We start from the raw sequence: 19,959 nt of genomic DNA on the forward strand, positions 1-19,959 counted from the left end.
GCACGGGATACATGCGGACGTGCATTGTCCTGTTGGAACAGCAAGTTCCCTTGCCGGTCTAGGAATGGTAGAACGATGGGTTCGATGACGGTTTGGATGTACCGTGCACTATTCAGTGTCCCCTCGACGATCACCGGTGGTGTACGGCCAGTGTAGGAGATCGCTCCCCACACCATGATGCCGGGTGTTGGCCCTGTGTGCCTCGGTCGTATGCAGTCCTGATTGTGGCGCTCACCTGCACGGCGCCAAACACGCATACGACCATCATTGGCACCAAGGCAGAAGCGACTCTCATCGCTGAAGACGACACGTCTCCATTCGTCCCTCCATTCACGCCTGTCGCGACACCACTGGAGGCGGGCTGCACGATGTTGGGGCGTGAGCGGAAGACGGCCTAACGGTGTGCCCAGCTTCATGGAGACGGTTGCGAATGGTCCTCGCCGATACCCCAGGAGCAACAGTGTCCCTAATTTGCTGGGAAGTGGCGGTGCGGTCCCCTACGGCACTGCGTAGGATCCTACGGTCTTGGCGTGCATCCGTGCGTCGCTGCGGTCCGGTCCCAGGTCGACGGGCACGTGCACCTTCCGCCGACCACTGGCGACAACATCGATGTACTGTGGAGACCTCACGCCCCATGTGTTGAGCAATTCGGCGGTACGTCCACCCGGCCTCCCGCATGCCCACTATACGCCCTCGCTCAAAGTCCGTCAACTGCACATACGGTTCACGTCCACGCTGTCGCGGCATGCTATCAGTGTTAAAGACTGCGATGGAGCTCCGTATGCCACGGCAAACTGGCTGACACTGACGGCGGCGGTGCACAAATGCTGCGCAGCTAGCGCCATTCGACGGCCAACACCGCGGTTCCTGGTGTGTCCGCTGTGCCGTGCGTGTGATCATTGCTTGTACAGCCCTCTCGCAGTGTCCGGAGCAAGTATGGTGGGTCTGACACACCGGTGTCAATGTGTTCTTTTTTCCATTTCCAGGAGTATATATATATATATATATATATATATATATATATATATATATATATATATATATATATGAGGATATTGAAATTTATTCCTGAAATTCATTTTAGCTGTAATATGTTCCGATATACCACGTAAAGTGACATATGAAAATTTGTGCCGGACCAGGGCTCGAACACGAATTTTCTGCCTATCAGGAGCGGTCACCTTACCACTTGGGCTATGAGACCACGATTCCAGGATCGACTCAATCCACATGTCACACATTTATCTGTTTCTCCTGTAGAAAATTGGTATGGCAACCACTTGTGATAAGCGGAAAATACAGATTCGAGTCCGGGTCCGACACAAATTTTCGTATGTTGCTTTAGATAGTACATTTCTACCTGTTACACTTCAGCTGAATTTCAGGAATAAATTTAATATCTGAAACTATAGTTCGTCATCAACTATAATATCATCATGGATTATTGCAGCGTTTGTCCCTTTCGCCGGCCGAAGTGGCCGTGCGGTTAAAGGCGCTGCAGTCTGGAACCGCAAGACCGCTACGGTCGCAGGTTCGAATCCTGCCTCGGGCATGGATGTTTGTGATGTCCTTAGGTTAGTTAGGTTTAACTAGTTCTAAGTTCTAGGGGACTAATGACCTCAGCAGTTGAGTCCCATAGTGCTCAGAGCCATTTGAACCATTTTTTGTCCCTTTCGAATATAGAAAACGGATAACCGTATGATAATTCAGTTTATCAAAGGGTTTCGTCATTTCTCTTTGGTTACTCTGCTGACGTGTTACGGTACTGAGGTGTGTGGATTTCAGTGTTTACCACGACTGCAGACATGTACCTGCAAACAAAGCAAAAAATAATTACGTGATTTTAGGTTTGCGCCTCGTACATGTATGGGAGCACAGCCATCATGTAATGTGACAGTGGATACCGCGCCTGGAACGGGTTTGGGGAAAGGGATTTGGCCTAGGTCAGCTGGCGACCAGACGAGAAGCGGCTCTTCCTGTGAGGAGGCGCGAAGATTTGGAACGAGTTATCTGGTGAGGTTACGTGACCGTGTGTGTTGCGGTTACGTGACCGTGTGCTTTTAGGAATATTCGACTGATATGATTCTGATAGCTACACTTAATCGAAACGTACCATTATAACGTGCTCTCAAACACGAAATCTATGAAATGTGGTAATTTTTAAATCATAGATTAAGCACGCAGTTGAAGCATTTTATAACAGAAGAACACTGGAAAATTAAGAATTTTTTACTGGATGGCAATACGGAGGAGAGTGATGCGCAACAAAACTTACGTAAGTTCTATAGTACAGCAGTATTCAGACAATTAAATAAATTAATTGCTATCTTAATTAAAGCGAATGTAATTACTATAAGTAGGTGAAAGACACAGTGTGCCCTTCCAACATGTACAAGCTTAATATCGTAGTCACATCGTAGTTCTTATGTTTACTGTAGTTTCTGTGACGAGTTGCTTTCTACATGCTAATAAGTTTAGTATAGCCGTCATCTGAATTCTGTGCAAGTTAAAACTTTTATAACAGCTCCAAGGCAAATTCCAGTAAATATCCTTTGAGGCAGATTTGATGTTTGAATTGAGTTTAAAAAACACGGTCGAGTAACATTAATTTGATTATCGCCGGCGTTCCATGTAAACGTGCACTCGCAGGGGGCGGGTGGCAGCACTAGCAGTGAAGGGTATATAAAGCTGTCGATGTGGGAGGGGGGGGGGGGGAGGGAGAGGGGAGGAGGGACGCGGGAAACAGTGCAGTCGTCTTCGTAATGCGGAAATGGAGCGATTTTTCTGACGGCCAGATGGGCGTGATCATTAGATTTTGTGGTGTGCGTACTGTAACACCTTCAGTACACACACCATCAGATTATTTGACTTGTTGCTCTAACGAAGTAGGCGAGTGTCAGCAATATGTCTCGTGGTCTTATTGTGGCGTGTTTATCTTCTACCGTTAGGTCAGACGATAGAAATGCCACTTGCACGCTTAGAGTAGCAGATTGACAATGACTAACTTTAAACAGAACTTGATTAATTTTCACACACATTTATTAAAATAATAACAAGCATAAAAATTACTTAACTTGGTTCTGGATGCTATTTACAATTGACAATCTGAAGTTCCTTTGGTATTGGTACGTTAATCTTATTCTCACATATATCTCTGATACTTGACAAAAGTGTCTATACATATATCTTCATGGCTATGTACAGGAATATGGTAATCTTATTAGGCGCAGACTGAAACTTGACTAGACTGGTGCAGACAAATGTAGAACTCGTACAGACTGGTACTGACTAATGCAGACTGGTACAGACTGGTGCAGAGAAATGCACACTGACTAATCGGAGGTCTGTACATTCGTTATAATACCTCACGTGTTCATGTATCACTGCGCGAGTGTGATCTGTGAGGAGAAAAGGTTCTTCATTTAGCAGCAACCTCATTGGCTGCGTTACATATTAATACGCGGATCGGCGGAAGCAGAATTTGGTCTGTCTCTACGGCAGCGCCATCTCATAGTGCGGAGACGGACTAGCGCTGCGCCTGCGCTGTTGTGCTTAGCGGGGCGCGCTCTAGTGGGAAAGTTGTGTGCGCGCTGACTACGCGGAACTACGTACACAACAGATTTCGAGTCAATGGTGGAATCATTTCTGAAGCAGCTAAGTTTGTAAACTGTTCATGTGCAACTGTGGTTAAAGTGCACCATTCATGCACAATGGCGCCATCCGAAACCAGCGCCGTGGCAACTGTGGTGCAGCGTGGGCCTTAGATGACAGGCGTTAATGACGGCTGTGGAGATGTACGTTGGCGAATGAAAGTGCAACAGTCGAGCAGCTGACTCACCAGATGAGCCAAGGAGCTACCAACAGTGTCTGCTCAACAAACTTTCAGCGAACGTTGCTGCGAATGGCCTCCACAGCATGCACCTGGTCCATGCACGTATTCTGACTGCTGTCCATCGCGAGGGAGGCTGGAATTTGCACCCCAATACCGCAACTGGATGTTCAATGGGTGGCGACATATAACCTTTCCAGATGAATCACGTTTTAGGCTTCATTGGACAGATGGCCGTTGGGGTGTGCGGCGTGAAACATCTGAAAGTAAACACCCTACAACAGTCGTCGGATGGGCGCAGGCCGGAGGAGGGAACGTTATGGTCTGTGGATCTCGTCGTTCTGGAAGGTACAATGGATCAAGACAAACATGCATTTATCTTTGGCGACCATGCCCACACCTATATGAAATTTGTTTTTCCTCGGCTCAATGGCATCTACCAGCAGGACAATGCAACGTGTCATACCGCTCGCTGTGTACGTTCGTGGTTTGAAGAGCACCAGGTGAGTTTATCGTACCGCACTGGCTGCCACACTCCCAGGATTTAAACCCAATCGAGAATCTGTTGAACCACCTCGATCGGGGTATAGGTGCCATGGATCGTCAATCGAGAACACTAGCACAACTGGTCACGGCCCTGGAGTCCGTATGGTTCCTCATCGTATTATTCAGGCCCGACATAGAATTATCCGGGTTCCGCATCGGATTATCCAGAACCTCACTGACTCTCTTCCTGCACGACACGCAGCAGTCCGCGCTGCAAAAGTTGGTTATTCAGGCTTTTGACAGGTGATCACATTAATGTGAATGAACACTGTATTTTGAACGTAACTCATAAGATATGTTTCTACCTAATTATTCAAGTCAGTTTTTCTCTTAGTGTTGGGTCACAGTTGTGGTACACCTACGTTCGACATCTGGTCATAGCTTGTGTTCAAAAAATGAACAGCATAGAGACAGAAGTGATGACGCTTTCTGCATGACCTGACCATCGTTTTGCTGGACAATGCTCAAGCACGTACAGTGCAAGCTGTTACGGATTTGTTTGACTGATGGGGCTGCTAAGTGCCATACCACCTACTGCCCCCCCCCCCCCTGACTTAAGCCCTCGTAAGTTCAACTTCATTTCTAAACTGAAGGAAACACTTCACGGCACTCGCTACAGAAGTGCTACAAATTCGTCGCATAATAGACCGCGCCGCTCGAACTGTCAACACAACTGGCACTGCTAAGAGTATCCTACGACTTCCACATCGCTGGCAACGGATGGCACACAATGCTGGTGACTACTTTGAAGGACCGAGAGAGGTGGCGCAGTGGTTAGCACACTGGACTCGCATTCGGGAGGACGACGGTTCAATCCCGTCTCCGGCCATTCTGATTTAGGTTTTCCGTGATTTCCCTAGATCGTTTCAGGCAAATGCCGGGATGGTTCTTTGAAAGGGCACGGCCAATTTCCTTCCCAATCCTTCCCTAACCAGAGCTTGCGCTCCGTCTCTAATGACCTCGTTGTCGACGGGACGTTAAACACTAACCACCACCACCACCACCACTACTTTGAAGGTCAGTAAAACTTTGAAACACGTATCTATTTTGTAGGAGCTGTAAATAAATAGTTGCCACTATTAAAGTTCCAACCCTCGTAGAATTACAACGCAATGAAGAATGGGGATCCATAGATAAGCCTTTCGTTGCTCTTTATGTCGCTATTTATTTCATTATATGGATTATATCCGATCATTTGTTGAAAGAATAGTTTGTCAAGAGCGGTCCGTGCACGAAAATGCACGGTACCAATATGATCGATAAAGCTGCACGTGAAAATGGGATTTTTCAAGGGTCATATCTCTGTATTGATTAGAGAGGTAAGCGGTCGATTGGTTCAGATAGCCCTTGGCCTAGGGTCCATATTTATACTTCTCGAATGAGAGGGTATAGTGTAGCTATCTTACGGTTCTGGGACAAAGTTTAAACATTACACACTTTTTCCATGCCAGGAAATTTGAGAAAATCAGATGGTCCTTTTGCATTAGGCGTGGTTTAGGATGGACTTTAGGCAGCTTGTACAAGCACTGTTTGTTCATGGGCAGTTTCAAGAAAAACCCGAAAAAGTACCAGTTGTGGAGGTGGCCACTTCTATAATTTTTTTAAACTTGGATTGTCGTAATGTTTAGCTTATGTCCTTAAGATGATATTCTCGGGTATTTCGAAACTTTTTTCGATACCATTATCCGTTACCGAGATCCAGAGGTTCAAATTTACAGTTCTTATGCACATAATATAGGTCTGAGAAGTAAGCATAATTCTAACTGACGTAGTGAACACATGGCAAGGGTTCCAAAGTCGTTGCAAGGGCTGTGAGGTTACCCAACTATGTTTTTAGTCAATATTTTTTCACCAATAAAACTTCATGACATGCTGTCTCTGTATAATGGACACTGCACGCCAATAAAATTGGTACTGCAGTGACAGAAAATGGTAAAAAGGGTTGTAACAGGCTTAAAAAGAACGTACAATGACTGCCGAAAGTTATGCAGAACTGGAAAACTTGCAAGCTCAATAAAATATATCTAGCAACATTTTTACTCTTTTAAGATACAAATGACAAGTCGGGCGTTTTCGATGAATTGCGATCGATGAGCAAAGATCCAGAAAACATGTAAAGTAAATTATTTTGCATTGACCTTGTATTATGTGTATTTAAAGCTGTCTATTTGCGTCAAGTTATATAAATGTGTCGAAGAATGTAAATGAACTGTCAAAACCCTACTGACCTGTAGAATTAGTTATATGTAAGAAACACACCCTACCGTAGCAGGTACAAGAAAGGGACATACAGTAAAATGCTCCCGTCGGAGCACAAAAAAGGCGAATATGTTCCTCTTTGAAAGGCTGTGACAGGAATTGTGGGGAACCAGCTGCCTCACTCCTCCTTCCACCTCCAGCACCAAAAATTTTGGCATGCCAACGTATTCGGTCTTTTTTTGCGCTGAAAGAGAATAGCAGAAAGAAGGTGACGGTGAAACAGAGAGAAGGCATTGTCAGTGCCAGAGAAAGAGAAAGGAGACAGTGATGGTGAGACAGTGAATGTGGCTGTGAGAGAGAAAGAGAGATGGACGAAGACAATGGGAGTGGGAGCCAACGAGAGAGGGGATGTTGATTTTCATTGACAGACGCAATAACAGAGACAGAGATATTGGGTGGTGATAGGAGGAATAGGAGCAAAAGAGAGAGGGGATAGTGGAAATGAAAGTTACAGCTGAGTGGAAACCACACATAGACTTGGGGATACGTACGCTCCCAGACCTGCAAATTTTAACATTTAGGTAAATGGGAGAGCGCCTTTTGAACCGAAATTTTAAATACGTAGGTATAGGTGGAAAAGTAAGTTGGACCCTCACAATTTTTGATCTGCCGAGATAGTTCATATGAGGCAGAGGGGAAGAAAGACGAAAGGAGACAATGTAAATAGGAGAGAGGAGAGAGTGGCAGTGGGATACAATGCTAAACGATGGGAGAAAAAGGTGACAGTGGGATAGACATATATAGACAGTGTCAGTGCGAGGGAAATGCTGAGTGTAAGGGTTTGAACCACACACACACACTCACACACACACACACACACACACACACACACACACACACACACAGAGTGAGAGAGAGAGAGAGAGAGTAAGAAGATTTAGAATGTCTTGTGTCAGCAAAGCGCGAATATGTTCGCAGGTCAAGATGTTTGGTGAGAAAGGCAGAATGAGCATTGAGCCATCTGATTCCTCATTTTTCTGTCAGTCTTTTAAAGAGGAAGATAACTCCTTTTTGAGCTCCGACAGGAGCATTTTTTCGCTTATATGCTGTATGCTGTATACGTCTGTATCTGCGACTACTTGCACTTCATGTACAGCGCAGCCAATAGAAATGAGTGGATGAGGCAGCGACGTTTTTCCTAACTTAAAGATCAGTACGGTCAGATATGTCTTGGTTTTACTTTTTGGGAGAGAGAAGGACATGAAATGTAAAAGGTTATAACTAGTTTTGCTTTTTTTGTGAATGCAAGAGCAAGTCCATCAGCCTCCCGTGAAGCATTACTCCATAGCACCGCTCTCACAGTCAGACTGCCACTCCACTTGATTCACTGGAGGCACCGTGGCTCCATACACTTATTAAAGTTTCTACCCCTTCTTATGCTTAGCAGTATCTACATTCTCCTTAAGATCACTCATCATCTCATGCGACAAACTTGCTCACTAACAATAATTGATATGTGATCACTAAATGTGTCTTTGCGAGTTGAAATCGACAGTTCAGATAACGGTGCTATTCCAGATAAAGCCTGCCAAGCTGCTTCCTGTTATGGTCTGGATTCATGGGGGTGGGTTCGTGGAAGGCTCCGCCACATGGTATGAACCTGGCTTTCTACTTGACCACGAAATTGTCCTCGTCACGATTAACTACCGCGTTGGTCTTTTAGGTAAGTAAATAGTGATACCCTACAGTATCTCATCAAGACACAGAAATATTTATTCCTGCTAAGGAATATAATTTATGCTGTTAATATTCGATACGTAACACTTAAAATGTTTTTTGCAGGAGAGGGCTACATGCTTGCTATGTCTTTTCAGCGGCTTTTAGTTTCACGATGCACAGATGCTCTTACCCCGAGACATGTAACACAAAATTAAGCTTTGTGTTGCGGGAGAATGAGATATCGACATTGGTGAAGAATGAAAGACAATTCCGTAGCGTTAGGACTTTCAGAGTACTCGATTTACTAAAGTTTTTGCTCTTCTCAATACTAATCACTCGTTTCACTTTTATTAATCATGTTCTGTATATCTTTATTTCCAAGTTTTGCACTGGCCCAGTTTCCTTCAAGGTTCTAATATTAATTCCTCTCATTCGTAAAATATTCACTTATTTATTGCACCTGGACGAAACGCAAGTTAACAGCTGAAGAAAAAAGAAAAACCACCACGAGATTAGAAACAGACGCGTGCAGTGTGTGATGCAACATGAGCTGGTGAAATGGGGGGGGGGGGGGGGGGGACGTTAACTGGCAGCCCTGAGGTCGAACAGGGATGGTCTCAAATAAGCATTACGTTGGGCACGGGATCCACGCAGGCGTGGGTCAGGCGGTTGAAGAAGAGGCTCTACAGTGGATGAAATAAGATGGATAATGTGTTTTCATGGAAAATAGTTACAGAACATAAGAGGCTCTACAGTGGGTGAAATAAGATAGATAACGTGTTTTCAGGGAAAATAGGGGAAGGCGGGGCAAGATGGGGAAGCTAACTTTAAACCCTTATAAAAGGGACAAAAATAAACAAATTCAAGTAGGTTTGATTATCATTTGTGTACTTAACCATTGAATTACAATAGCATGCAAAGAAACCTGCAAACTTATTACATTTAGTTAGAAATATCTCGATTTGAAACAAACTACCAATTCCCCGTCTTGCCCCATATGCGGGGTAAGATGGGGAACTAGCATGAATTCATCTCTAAAGCTTAAATAAGGACTGGAATAACGAAATCATGTGACGATAAGGTTTCGAAACATGGTTCTGCGAAATGTAGAATGAGGCAGTACGTTTTATTTAGGTCTCTTACATTCACATAGTACACAAGTGTGGACAGCCTCGTCATCATCACTTTCTATCCCTGCACAAGTGTCGTGGGCACCCCGACGCTGAAACACAGATTTCTGTGGCACGTTGAACTGACGAGCAGCCATGAAAGAACCCGTATGACCTTCTATAACAGCATTTACAGGGCCTTCCATTGACTCCAATGACCAATCTTGCCTAGACGTTTGTCGCCGATACTTGCGAACCATCTGAAATAAAACACGTGGAACGTACTATTGAGTCAGATCATTCCTGGTAATCTATATTATATAGTAAATACCATATTTCCAATAGTCAGTTGTTAAAGCATAGCAAGAATACTGACTTTGCACGTTTTGTGTATTTTTATTCACCATATAGCCTAAGGCATACTTTGTAGTTAATTAGGAAACATTGGAATAAAGAACACCATTCTATTTACAATTGTATTCAACGTATAATGTACGTGTTCAAAACCCGCAGTGAGACGATAAGAACGTAATGGTTGGACAAATAGTAAGGGGCAAGACGGGGAAGCTCCCCATCTTGCCCCACCCCGTCTTGCCCCTTACTATGCTGTCAGGTTATATTACGCCTACATCAACACAATGTAGTGAACATTGACTACTGACACAGCAGTTCACTGTTAATAAGACGTACTATTCAGTGCTATATATACAATCTGGACAAATGTTCACGAAATACATGTTTTAGGACCTCGAAAGGTATAAAACATTGCAAATCAGTGTAACAATTGTACGTACCTTGCAAAGCTCACAGAAACCGCCGCGAAACTAAGGTTCAGCAATGTCAACACACTGGGACCTGTCTACTGACGATGTTGACGTAGCTATCCACAAATGGCAATACTCTAACTGTAGCTTATAGCCCTTCCACGTCTTACCCCACCTCCCCGTCTTGCCCCGCATTCCCCTATAAACAGGACACAAAAATCGCGGTGATGAGACAAGCTCATTGCAAATCACTCTGTGCATTCATATTGGCATTTTTATACACATACCATGAACTCTGATTCTTATGCAATTTGAGAGGGTAGTGACGACAGCATAATCAAGAATTCCGGAAGCACTACTTCTATTGCCTTGGAGGACAATAAAAACTAATAAGGAAGTTGTCTTAGCATCTTCTTACAGTTTTAAGCATTATTCTATAATAACTGTTAAGAAAGATTTGTTTTTAATTATAAATATTATATTGGAAAATAAGTTAAAAACACCTATAATTTTGGAGAGCTCACGTCATATGAACTATCAAATGAAGACTGATGGAGTCAGCAAACACCACAATAGATTACATTTCAAATTCTGGATCTATGCAAAAAGCTATAGATGATTTTATAAAACATAGTATTCAAATATGCTACAACCATAAACACCACAAGCTACACGTAGTATCAGACAGCATGAGTTATCTAGATCCTTACCTTGGCATCCCGGGTGTTGACTACCTACAGTTAGTTGTTAGATATACTTTCAATTTTTATTTAAGTAAATGACCATTTATGAAAGTTATATGAAATCACTATGGAAATGCGAATAATAAAAGGTAAAACATATATATGAAAGCATTAAGGCGTGCCAGAAAGGAATTCCTCTGAATTTTTTATGCAGAAACTCCTAAAGCTTTTTAAATAAAACAAACGTTATTAACAGTCTGTATCTTAATTTTTCGTATCTACGTATTTGTTTCTCAACTTGGTTACTCTGGTGACGAACACATTTCTCTCAACGAGGGGCCAGTTTGTTAATACTGTCACTGCGGAATATCTGACTCAACGGAGCGTCCGGCCGTTGTGGCTGAGCGGTTCTAGGCGCTTCAGTCTGGAATCGCGCGACCGCTACGGTCGCAGGTTCGAATCCTGCCTCGAGCATGGATGTGTGTGATGTCCTTAGGTTAGTTAGGTTTAAGTAGTTCTAAGTTCTAGGGGACTGATGACCTCAGATGTTAAGTCCCATAGTGCTCAGAACCATTTGAACCAATTTTTGACGGAGCGACAACGTCACCTCTGCTTGCACCGCTTCATCACTATCGAAGTGAAGTCCTCCAAAGAGTTCTGTAAGTTCTGAAAACAGATGAAAATCGGATGGGGTGAAGTCGACGTGATACGGAGGACGATCAATGACTCTGAACCCAACGCATAGAATTGTTGCAGATGTCGCAGCGCTCAAGTATGATCTGGCATTGTCGTGCTGAAGTAGAGGGTGCTCCATGTGCGGACGAACTCTTCGAATTCGAAACGTGATTACAGCACGCTGTTTCTCACGCATAGTCATAGTTCCGTAACACGCCACCATGTTATACTCTACGATTCGGCGCCCTCTAGCGGCAGTAGGCTGCAAATATGTAGATGTAAACGATAAAGATGTAGAATGTTACTGACGTTCGTTTTATTTTTAAAAAAAAATTTAAGAATTTAAGAAAAACTTTTAAAAATCTTTAAGAATTTTCACAATAATTCCGAGGCATCACTTTTCAGCATGCCCTCGTATATGTATCTGGAGTGCACAAGAATGCACTGATGCACTGTCTTCAAGCTAGCCATATGTTTTTTTAACGTAACTATTTCCTATTGTAAAACATAACGTAAACATATTTAGGAATTTCGTTAGTAACTTCTCTAATACAGCATTATTTTTGTACTGAGAGATCACCAAATTATTGTAGTATAGTAATTGTGGGTTTATTCTAAGAAGGTGTTTATATGCAAGAATAGCTTAACTTTAAATAATGGTCGTTGGTTCAATATTTCATACGGATTCAGTAGTGTGTACGTCACGAAAAGTATTTACGGGCGAGCAGTTGCACGCGCGCGGTCTTTTGTCAGTAGCCTGTCGTCGTGGGAGGTTTTCGGCTTTTGCGGATTATTCGCTAGTTAAGTGCTTTAACTTTTCGTTGGGGGGAATAGTTTTGGGTGAGCACAGTATTACTTTACATTTTCAGCGTACTTAGAACATTTGACACTGCTTTTCGGTGACTGAGTTTGAGTACCCACATGAACTTGAACTTCATTTGTGAGAATGGAGTCAGCTGATGACATTTACAATTTTGTTGCAGTTAATATTGAAACTCGCAGTTGATGGCACAGTCTTATGGTTTTCGCAGTGATTATTTCGGAAAATAAACTTAAGTTTTATGTCACGATTAGTAATGAGAACCTTTGTTGCTTTGTTGCTTTCGAATCTCGTGATGAATGGGTTCTCAAACGATCTTTGCGCGCTTGTGTACCGTTTATATCTTAATTTTTATTTGAATCCACAATCGTGTAGGGCCATCATTCGCAATTTGTTTTAAATGGTAATCATCCCATTTCAATAATGTTATTAACTCAACAGCATTTATTCATGCAGTTTATTTACAAATTATTTCAGTAACCTGCCTACTATAAACTAACAATCTAAGGGCCCATCTTTTCAGTAAATGCATGGACTTGGCAGCGCTGCTGTATGACCAACTGCCGGCCAGAGTGGCCGAGCGGTTCTGGGCGCTACAGTCTGGAACCGCGCTACCGCTACGGTCGCAGGTTCGAATCCTGCCTCGGGCATGGAAGTGTGTGATGTCCTTAGGTTAGTTAGGTTTTAGTAGTTCTAAGTTCTAGGGGACTGATGACCTCAGAAGTTAAGTCCCATAGTTCTCAGAGCCACTTTTTTTTGTATGACCAACTCCTACGACAATGAACAGAGCCAAGCTAATAGTTCAGATCGTGCATTGTCCACACCAAGAGCAGATGGTAAACCGTGGTGCAGTCGTAAGTGCAATCACTTTGTGCATTCATGCTGTGCCATCTGTTGTCATTGGTATGAGGTGTGACTGGAAAGTTTTAAGAATGGATCCGCTACTGCTTACTGGTTTCGCGGGCAGGTACACGGAGGATGCAGAGTGAGTCATTGCCTTGTCCTTGAATGTACTCTGACAGGAAATTGCGTTGCCTTTATTCAGTTCATTGTGGCAGCTGGTTGTGCGGGGCGGTTAGTGCTTGTTGCCGGATTCTGTCTGTGTGAAAATGGACGTAAAAAACGGAGCAAAGAGTTTGTGTGAAATTTTGTTTAAAAACCTAGATCAGCTTCTGAGACCTACAAGCTATTAAAAAGAGCTTTTGGAGATAATTGTATGAGCCAGTCAAATGTTTTTGTGAGGTTCAACAGATTTAAAAATGGCCGCGAATCATTTGTGGTTGAACTACGGTCCGGCCGTCCTTCCACCTCAAAAACGAATGAAAATGTTGTAAAAGTTTGCAACTTAGTGCGCTCTGATCGTAGACATACAACGAGGGAGATGGCGGATGAACTTAATTCAAGTTTCTATGCAGTTCAGGCAATTTTAACTGAAGATCTGAACATGCGTCGAGTGCCCATAAAATTCATTCCAAAAGTGTTGTCAAGTGACCAGAGACAATACCGAATTGAAGTGTGCCAAGAACTGATTAATCGGACTAAAAATTACCCAGATTTGTTAAATAGGGTAATTACAGGTGACGAATAGTGGGTATATGGATATGATCCTGAAACCAAAGTGCCACGACCGAAAAAAGCACGGCAATGTCGGTCGAAGGTGAAGACAATGTTCGATTCCACCGGTATTGTGCATCATGAATTTGCCCCTGGAGGACAGACACTTAACCAGGAATACGCGTACTATAAATGTGTCCTTGAGCGTTTGCGCGAAAAGCTGCGGAAGAAAAGATCTACATTGTGAAAAGACAGGATTTATGTGCTTCAGCATGACAATGCTCCGGCTCATCATGTCTTCTCCATCGTTTAATTTTTAACCAAATTCAAACTTCCTGTGCTTCCACAACCGCCATATTCCCGTGATTTGGATCCTATGGACTTATACCTGTTTCCTAAACTGAAATCTTCACTGAAAGGGAAGCGATTTTACTCGATTAATTTCATCCAGGCAAATACGGAGAGCGTCCTCAACACACTTCAGGAAAAAAAATACCCAGGAATGTTTCCAAAAGTGGAAACACCGTTGGAGTCGGTGTGTTCAGTTAGAAGGGGACTATTTTGAAGGAGATACATCACAGTAGCATGCAAGTGGCACCATTGAGCAATTACAAACCCATTCTTAAAACTTCTCAGTCACACCTCGTATACACACACCATCAACAGTGATTCTTGTGCAGTTTGACAGGGTAGTGACAACCAAGCAAGAATTGCGAAAACAGTACTTCTGCTGCATTGGACAGTGAAATGTCTTACATTTGTTTTACAGTTTTAACAATTTCAAGAAAAAAATGAAGTAGTTATTAGAATAGCTGCTGCAACTGTTGAATTTCACAAAGCAATAGTGCTACTTCTACATGTCAACATTTTTATTTGTGTTTTTCAGTTATCCATAAGGGGAGGGGGCAGGCTGGCAGCAGAGCCAGAGGTTTTACATGTTTAACGAAATTTTAATTATATAAAACAAACTAAATTACATTCTTGAGGTGAATACAGAGAAGGAGAAAGCACAAGGGTGGGGTGCAGTGTAGCGTTGTTAGCTAGTGCTGGAGGAAGAATGCACCTCGGGACGAGAGTCAGCACTGCCTAGGGAGAGTTCCAATGGGAGAGTATGGCTGAGGTATGGAGGTTCATAGAAGGTATATATGGATGTAGGGCACAGCAGGATATTGAACTGATGATTATTGAGAAGGTTTCAGGGAGTTAGCACTCGATTTTGAGATTGAAGAGAAGAGGAAGAGATGAGAAATGGATGAATTACTATAAGATGAGAGTTTAAGACTACAGGCAAATGCAAAATTTGAGGCGGAATGTATGTCTTTCTGGGATTTCAGGGAACTTGTAGACTTTCGGAAGTGGAGACGCAGGAACAGGGCATAAGTTAGGACTCGATATTCCGCGGTAGCTGATCTGTCAATCGCTCCACTGCTCTGTAGCCTGGAGACCACCACATTCATTTGATAGGACTCAAGTACTGGCAGCCTCAAGCAGATACCATGGAACGCTATACAGAGAGGACATCGAGATAGTTCAACAACCAGGGATTTCATTAATAAGGACGAGGCGTGAAACTGAATGGCATCTTGATCCCGGTGCTGAAAAAGATGTGTACTAGTCTTCTAGCATGGGGTAGTAGCAATAGCAGACGATGGCAGCCGACAATGACTAATGCGTTCGGGTGTTCGAAGCATGCGACGTCGCACTACTGCTTGGGAGCCAGCGTAAACGGAATTTTGCTGCAGTCAGCAGCGAACCAGAGTGTGAATCGGACACTCGAAGAAGCTACGCTCGCCCTTGAATATGTCCTCCGCAGATGGAGACGAAACGATGGGTTTTAATGTGAAATCCATTCGGCCATGACACAATAAATTGGTATGGTTTATTAACTGTATAATACAGATTGATGTGTTTATGAAAAGATGATGATGATGGTGGTGGTGGTGGTGGTGGTGGTGGTGGTGGTGATGAGATGTCCATTCAAAATCACACTGAGGATGATGTAATGTGGGCTCTAGGTAGTGGTCAATTTGGTTTGGGCTGTGGGAGATATCACGGAGAATGTTGAATGGAGAAGGTTGAGGGTGTTATTGTACGAAGGAACTGATAGTCTGGGTGCAAGCTTCAGAATAGGATATTGATCCAGCTCAGTGAGGAAGGGGAGGGTTGGAGCCTTCATTACGGATGGAATAAGATGGGTAGGGTTGGTTACGGTGTATGGCAGGATAGACCTCGGGGTGGTTTCACAGTCTGTGAGGGGAAGACGATTGAAATTCAGTTGGGGATGGATATGAAATGCGTGAAGATGGAGGTAAGGTGAAACTTATTGAAATAGGAGTGGAATCTGGCCAGGGTTCTCATGTATGGAGGAGATTATAGATCGTTGGACTCAGTTTCATTGGAAACATAGTGTGAGCGTGTGGGTGCTGTTCTGCCATTCGGGGCAACGGATTAATCTGAGATGTACCCTTTACCCTGTGGCTCCTGCAAGATGCAATTTCCACCCCCACACTTCTACAGAAGTCAGACAGACGTTTCTAACGTTCTAAAGAAAAATGCTTGAAAAACTCTCAGCAATAAATATCTTCTGAAGTCGTCTGCTGTAAGGAAATGACACAAAAATTCACAAAATTTCTTACGTAACTAGTGGGATACTTGGGTACTGGAGAAGTGCTAGTTAGTGTAAGAAAAACATGAAAGTAACGAAAATTATTATTTATTTTGCTAAAATTCTGAGAAATCACAATGGCACCTTTAGTTATGAACTGAACAAGTTATTTCCGAGTTCTTTCCGGAATGTGAAGTTATATCTCAAGGATAGGATTCGCTAATAAAATTTCTATACAAAGTTTAAGATTGTTATTGACTTGACAGAATGGCTGAGAGCCGCGCCTATTCAACTTGAATAATTATCCATTAGAATGTTGCTAGGTACAGTCGAGGCTGTCATGTGTGAAATGCAGTGAAGTGTACTGTTGTCAAGGAAATATGGGGCTCGGAAGAGCTGTAGCACACAATACCATAAGCTGTGATGACTGCTGTCTGTGCCGCTCGCTGTTGACAAATAAGATAACTCTCGTCCTATCTGGATTGACCTTCATCAATCAAACTGTCCATAAGCCTTGATGAAGTCAAGGACTCTTATTCGCCCCTAGTCTAACAATTGGCATGGTACACCGGTCAGATAACCAGTCCACCGCAATGCCACTCAAAAATTCCCTTGCAGGCGTTGAACTATAACTCTGTCCGTTCATACCGCACAATAAGCGTGGCAGCCAAAACAGTGAACAATGCTTAATCACAAGGACTCAATATAGAGTCGCACTCCAATTTGCTCTCGACAGAGGTACTCTCACAGTGAAGTACTGAGGAGAGACTTGTTCCTCGCTCTTTGAGCGAGCGCGCACGCTCTCGTTACGTGTTCTCACTTTTAGAGCGACAACGGAACGGCCCCTCTCCACGCCAGATGTTAAGGGTTATATCTTTCGGTCTCTTGCATTACTCCTTCAGCTCAGGGCATCAGGAATATTGTCTGCCAATCAGCATTGCTCTTCTAAAATGGGAGAATGACGTTTCGTTTAAGGTGACTAATCCGGAAATCTGTAGCAACGGCGTTTGGCGTTTGCTGTCTCCCTGTGAAAATCTCTGAAACTGCATGCTATATTTGTAAAGAATGCGTAGACTGGACGCTCCCACACAATGTAGCGGAATTTGATTTTAAGCCAAACACAGGGTCGTTCTTCCTTTCACTCGGCAAATGCTGTCTGCTCTATGGGCGGTCGCCGGCCAACGTAGATAGGCTGAGTCGTCCTCTGAAGGGACCGGCCCCCCAGAGTGCAATTTGCGTCTCCTGAACTAAAAGCCCCTGCGACCGTCGTGTCTTGAATGTGTGGGTATGCCAGCCTCGAGTATTTCAATCTCGGTGCGCATTTGCGATTTATTAGTTATTTGCATATCGTTTACATGAATTCATACAACACTGACTTTACCTTATCGAGTTTGGGTTCGAATGAAGCGTCTTGATGTGCGGAATATGATTGTGAGGGCGGAATATGTAAGCAATGAAGGTCAGGAGACCACGACATCTTACAATAGGTGAGGTGTAGGTGTTCGAGGTATTAAAAGAGATGGAGCAATTTGTCTGACAAGAACAGACAGAAAAGGGGTGAAGAAAGATAGCTGGGTATGGTAGGCAATGTTGAGATTATGGCACTCTAGGGTTTTGTGGTAGGGGTAAAATTTACAAGGGGTTGAGGTCCATGCTGTGTTGGCAGAGGTAAGAACGGGATGGATGATAGTCTATTAGGTGTGGATGATAGTAGGAGGACTTACCGACAGTATCCAACCTGTTAGTAGTTTTATTCTATTTCGGGCTTTCTTCTAGACGGTTAGTAAGTGGAGATTCCACGTTAGTTTCTGGTCGGCTGTTAGTCCAATGTATTTTACTGTTTAATTAGGGTGACGAGACTGTTGTGAATTGTGAGATGAATGTCTTGGGGAAAGATCATTTTAACCTTATGTGTCTGTATTTGTTTAAGGCTTTCTGAATACTGGCGACGAGAATGCCCCAGGGAATTACGGTCTCAAGGATCAGGTGGCGGCGCTCAGATGGGTCAAAGAGAATGTTGAAGCCTTTGGTGGCGATCCCAACAGCGTGACGATCTTTGGGGAGAGTGCCGGGGGCGCAAGCGTGCACTACCTCATGCATTCTCCCCTCACCAGAGGTAAGTGTACACAGTGAATCACTCTGTTCTCTTCTGAACAGCGCCAGCCGACCACTAGTAAGTAATTTTTGTGGTGATAAGGACTAGTCGGTATTTCCTCTCTAGCCATACCATTACATTGAAACATGTACGTTTTTAGTAACGTAACTGGCAGTAATCTGTAGCACATCTGTTAGAATGGGCATGACATGACAACGTGTAATTTATCTCGTCACTTATACGCTTTGCACGTAAACCGTCAATAACTTTGAACGAAACAAAAACTGCATGAATTTAAATGACACAAAAACAGAATCTGATGCAACTCTATTGATTTGAAATTGGCCCTGCTAATAAAACAAAACTTGATCGATTTGAAAATAATGGTCCCTCTGCTTATTGATGCTATCCCTGAAATAATAAAATTTCTTATCTTTATCTGTGCAATGATAACTCTCTTCGCACTGCTCTCTGTCAGTACTTTAAATTGCGTATAGCATATGGCTATTGTGCATGGCTGTTTCTTAGCATACATTTTAATTAAATAAAATATGGCTGAGACAATAACTTCTTGAGCAAAATAATTAATCAAAAACGACATGGATCTCAAAAACTGGTATTAATTTGTGGTAAGTAACAATAACGCACTAACTTTAAAACTTGTATTTTGACTGTTTCAGAATTAATAATGTTCACAGTTAACACACAATAAACTGATTATACATTAACAATTAGCTTTACAAAATCTTTGTATGTGAGTGATATACACTCCTGGAAATTGAAATAAGAACACCGTGAATTCATTGTCCCAGGAAGAGGAAACTTTATTGACACATTCCTGGGGTCAGATACATCACATGATCACACTGACAGAACCACAGGCACATAGACACAGGCAACAGAGCATGCACAATGTCGGCACTAGTACAGTGTATATCCACCTTTCGCAGCAATGCAGGCTGCTATTCTCCCATGGAGACGATCGTAGAGATGCTGGATGTAGTCCTGTGGAACGGCTTGCCATGCCATTTCCACCTGGCGCCTCAGTTGGACCAGCGTTCGTGCTGGACGTGCAGACCGCGTGAGACGACGCTTCATCCAGTCCCAAACATGCTCCATGGGGGACAGATCCGGAGATCTTGCTGGCCAGGGTAGTTAACTTACACCTTCTAGAGCACGTTGGGTGGCACAGGATACATGCGGACGTGCATTGTCCTGTTGGAACAGCAAGTTCCCTTGCCGGTCTAGGAATGGTAGAACGATGGGTTCGATGACGGTTTGGATGTACCGTGCACTATTCAGTGTCCCCTCGACGATCACCAGTGGTGTACGGCCAGTGTAGGAGATCGCTCCCCACACCA

General features: G+C 43.4%; 1 protein-coding gene across 1 annotated transcript in view; it reads left to right on the forward strand.

Moving 5' to 3' along the window:
* The window catches only part of LOC124605566 (juvenile hormone esterase-like), a 128,883-nt gene that overhangs the window by 15,400 nt on the left and 93,524 nt on the right, over positions 1-19,959 (forward strand). Inside the window, exons 3-4 of the mRNA XM_047137339.1 lie at positions 8,153-8,297; positions 18,434-18,619. Of these exons, the coding sequence (XP_046993295.1) occupies positions 8,153-8,297; positions 18,434-18,619 (331 nt within the window). The remainder of the gene's footprint in view (positions 1-8,152; positions 8,298-18,433; positions 18,620-19,959) is intronic.

The sequence above is a fragment of the Schistocerca americana genome, chromosome 3, assembly GCF_021461395.2.
Source record: "Schistocerca americana isolate TAMUIC-IGC-003095 chromosome 3, iqSchAmer2.1, whole genome shotgun sequence".
Lineage (NCBI taxonomy): Eukaryota > Metazoa > Arthropoda > Insecta > Orthoptera > Acrididae > Schistocerca > Schistocerca americana.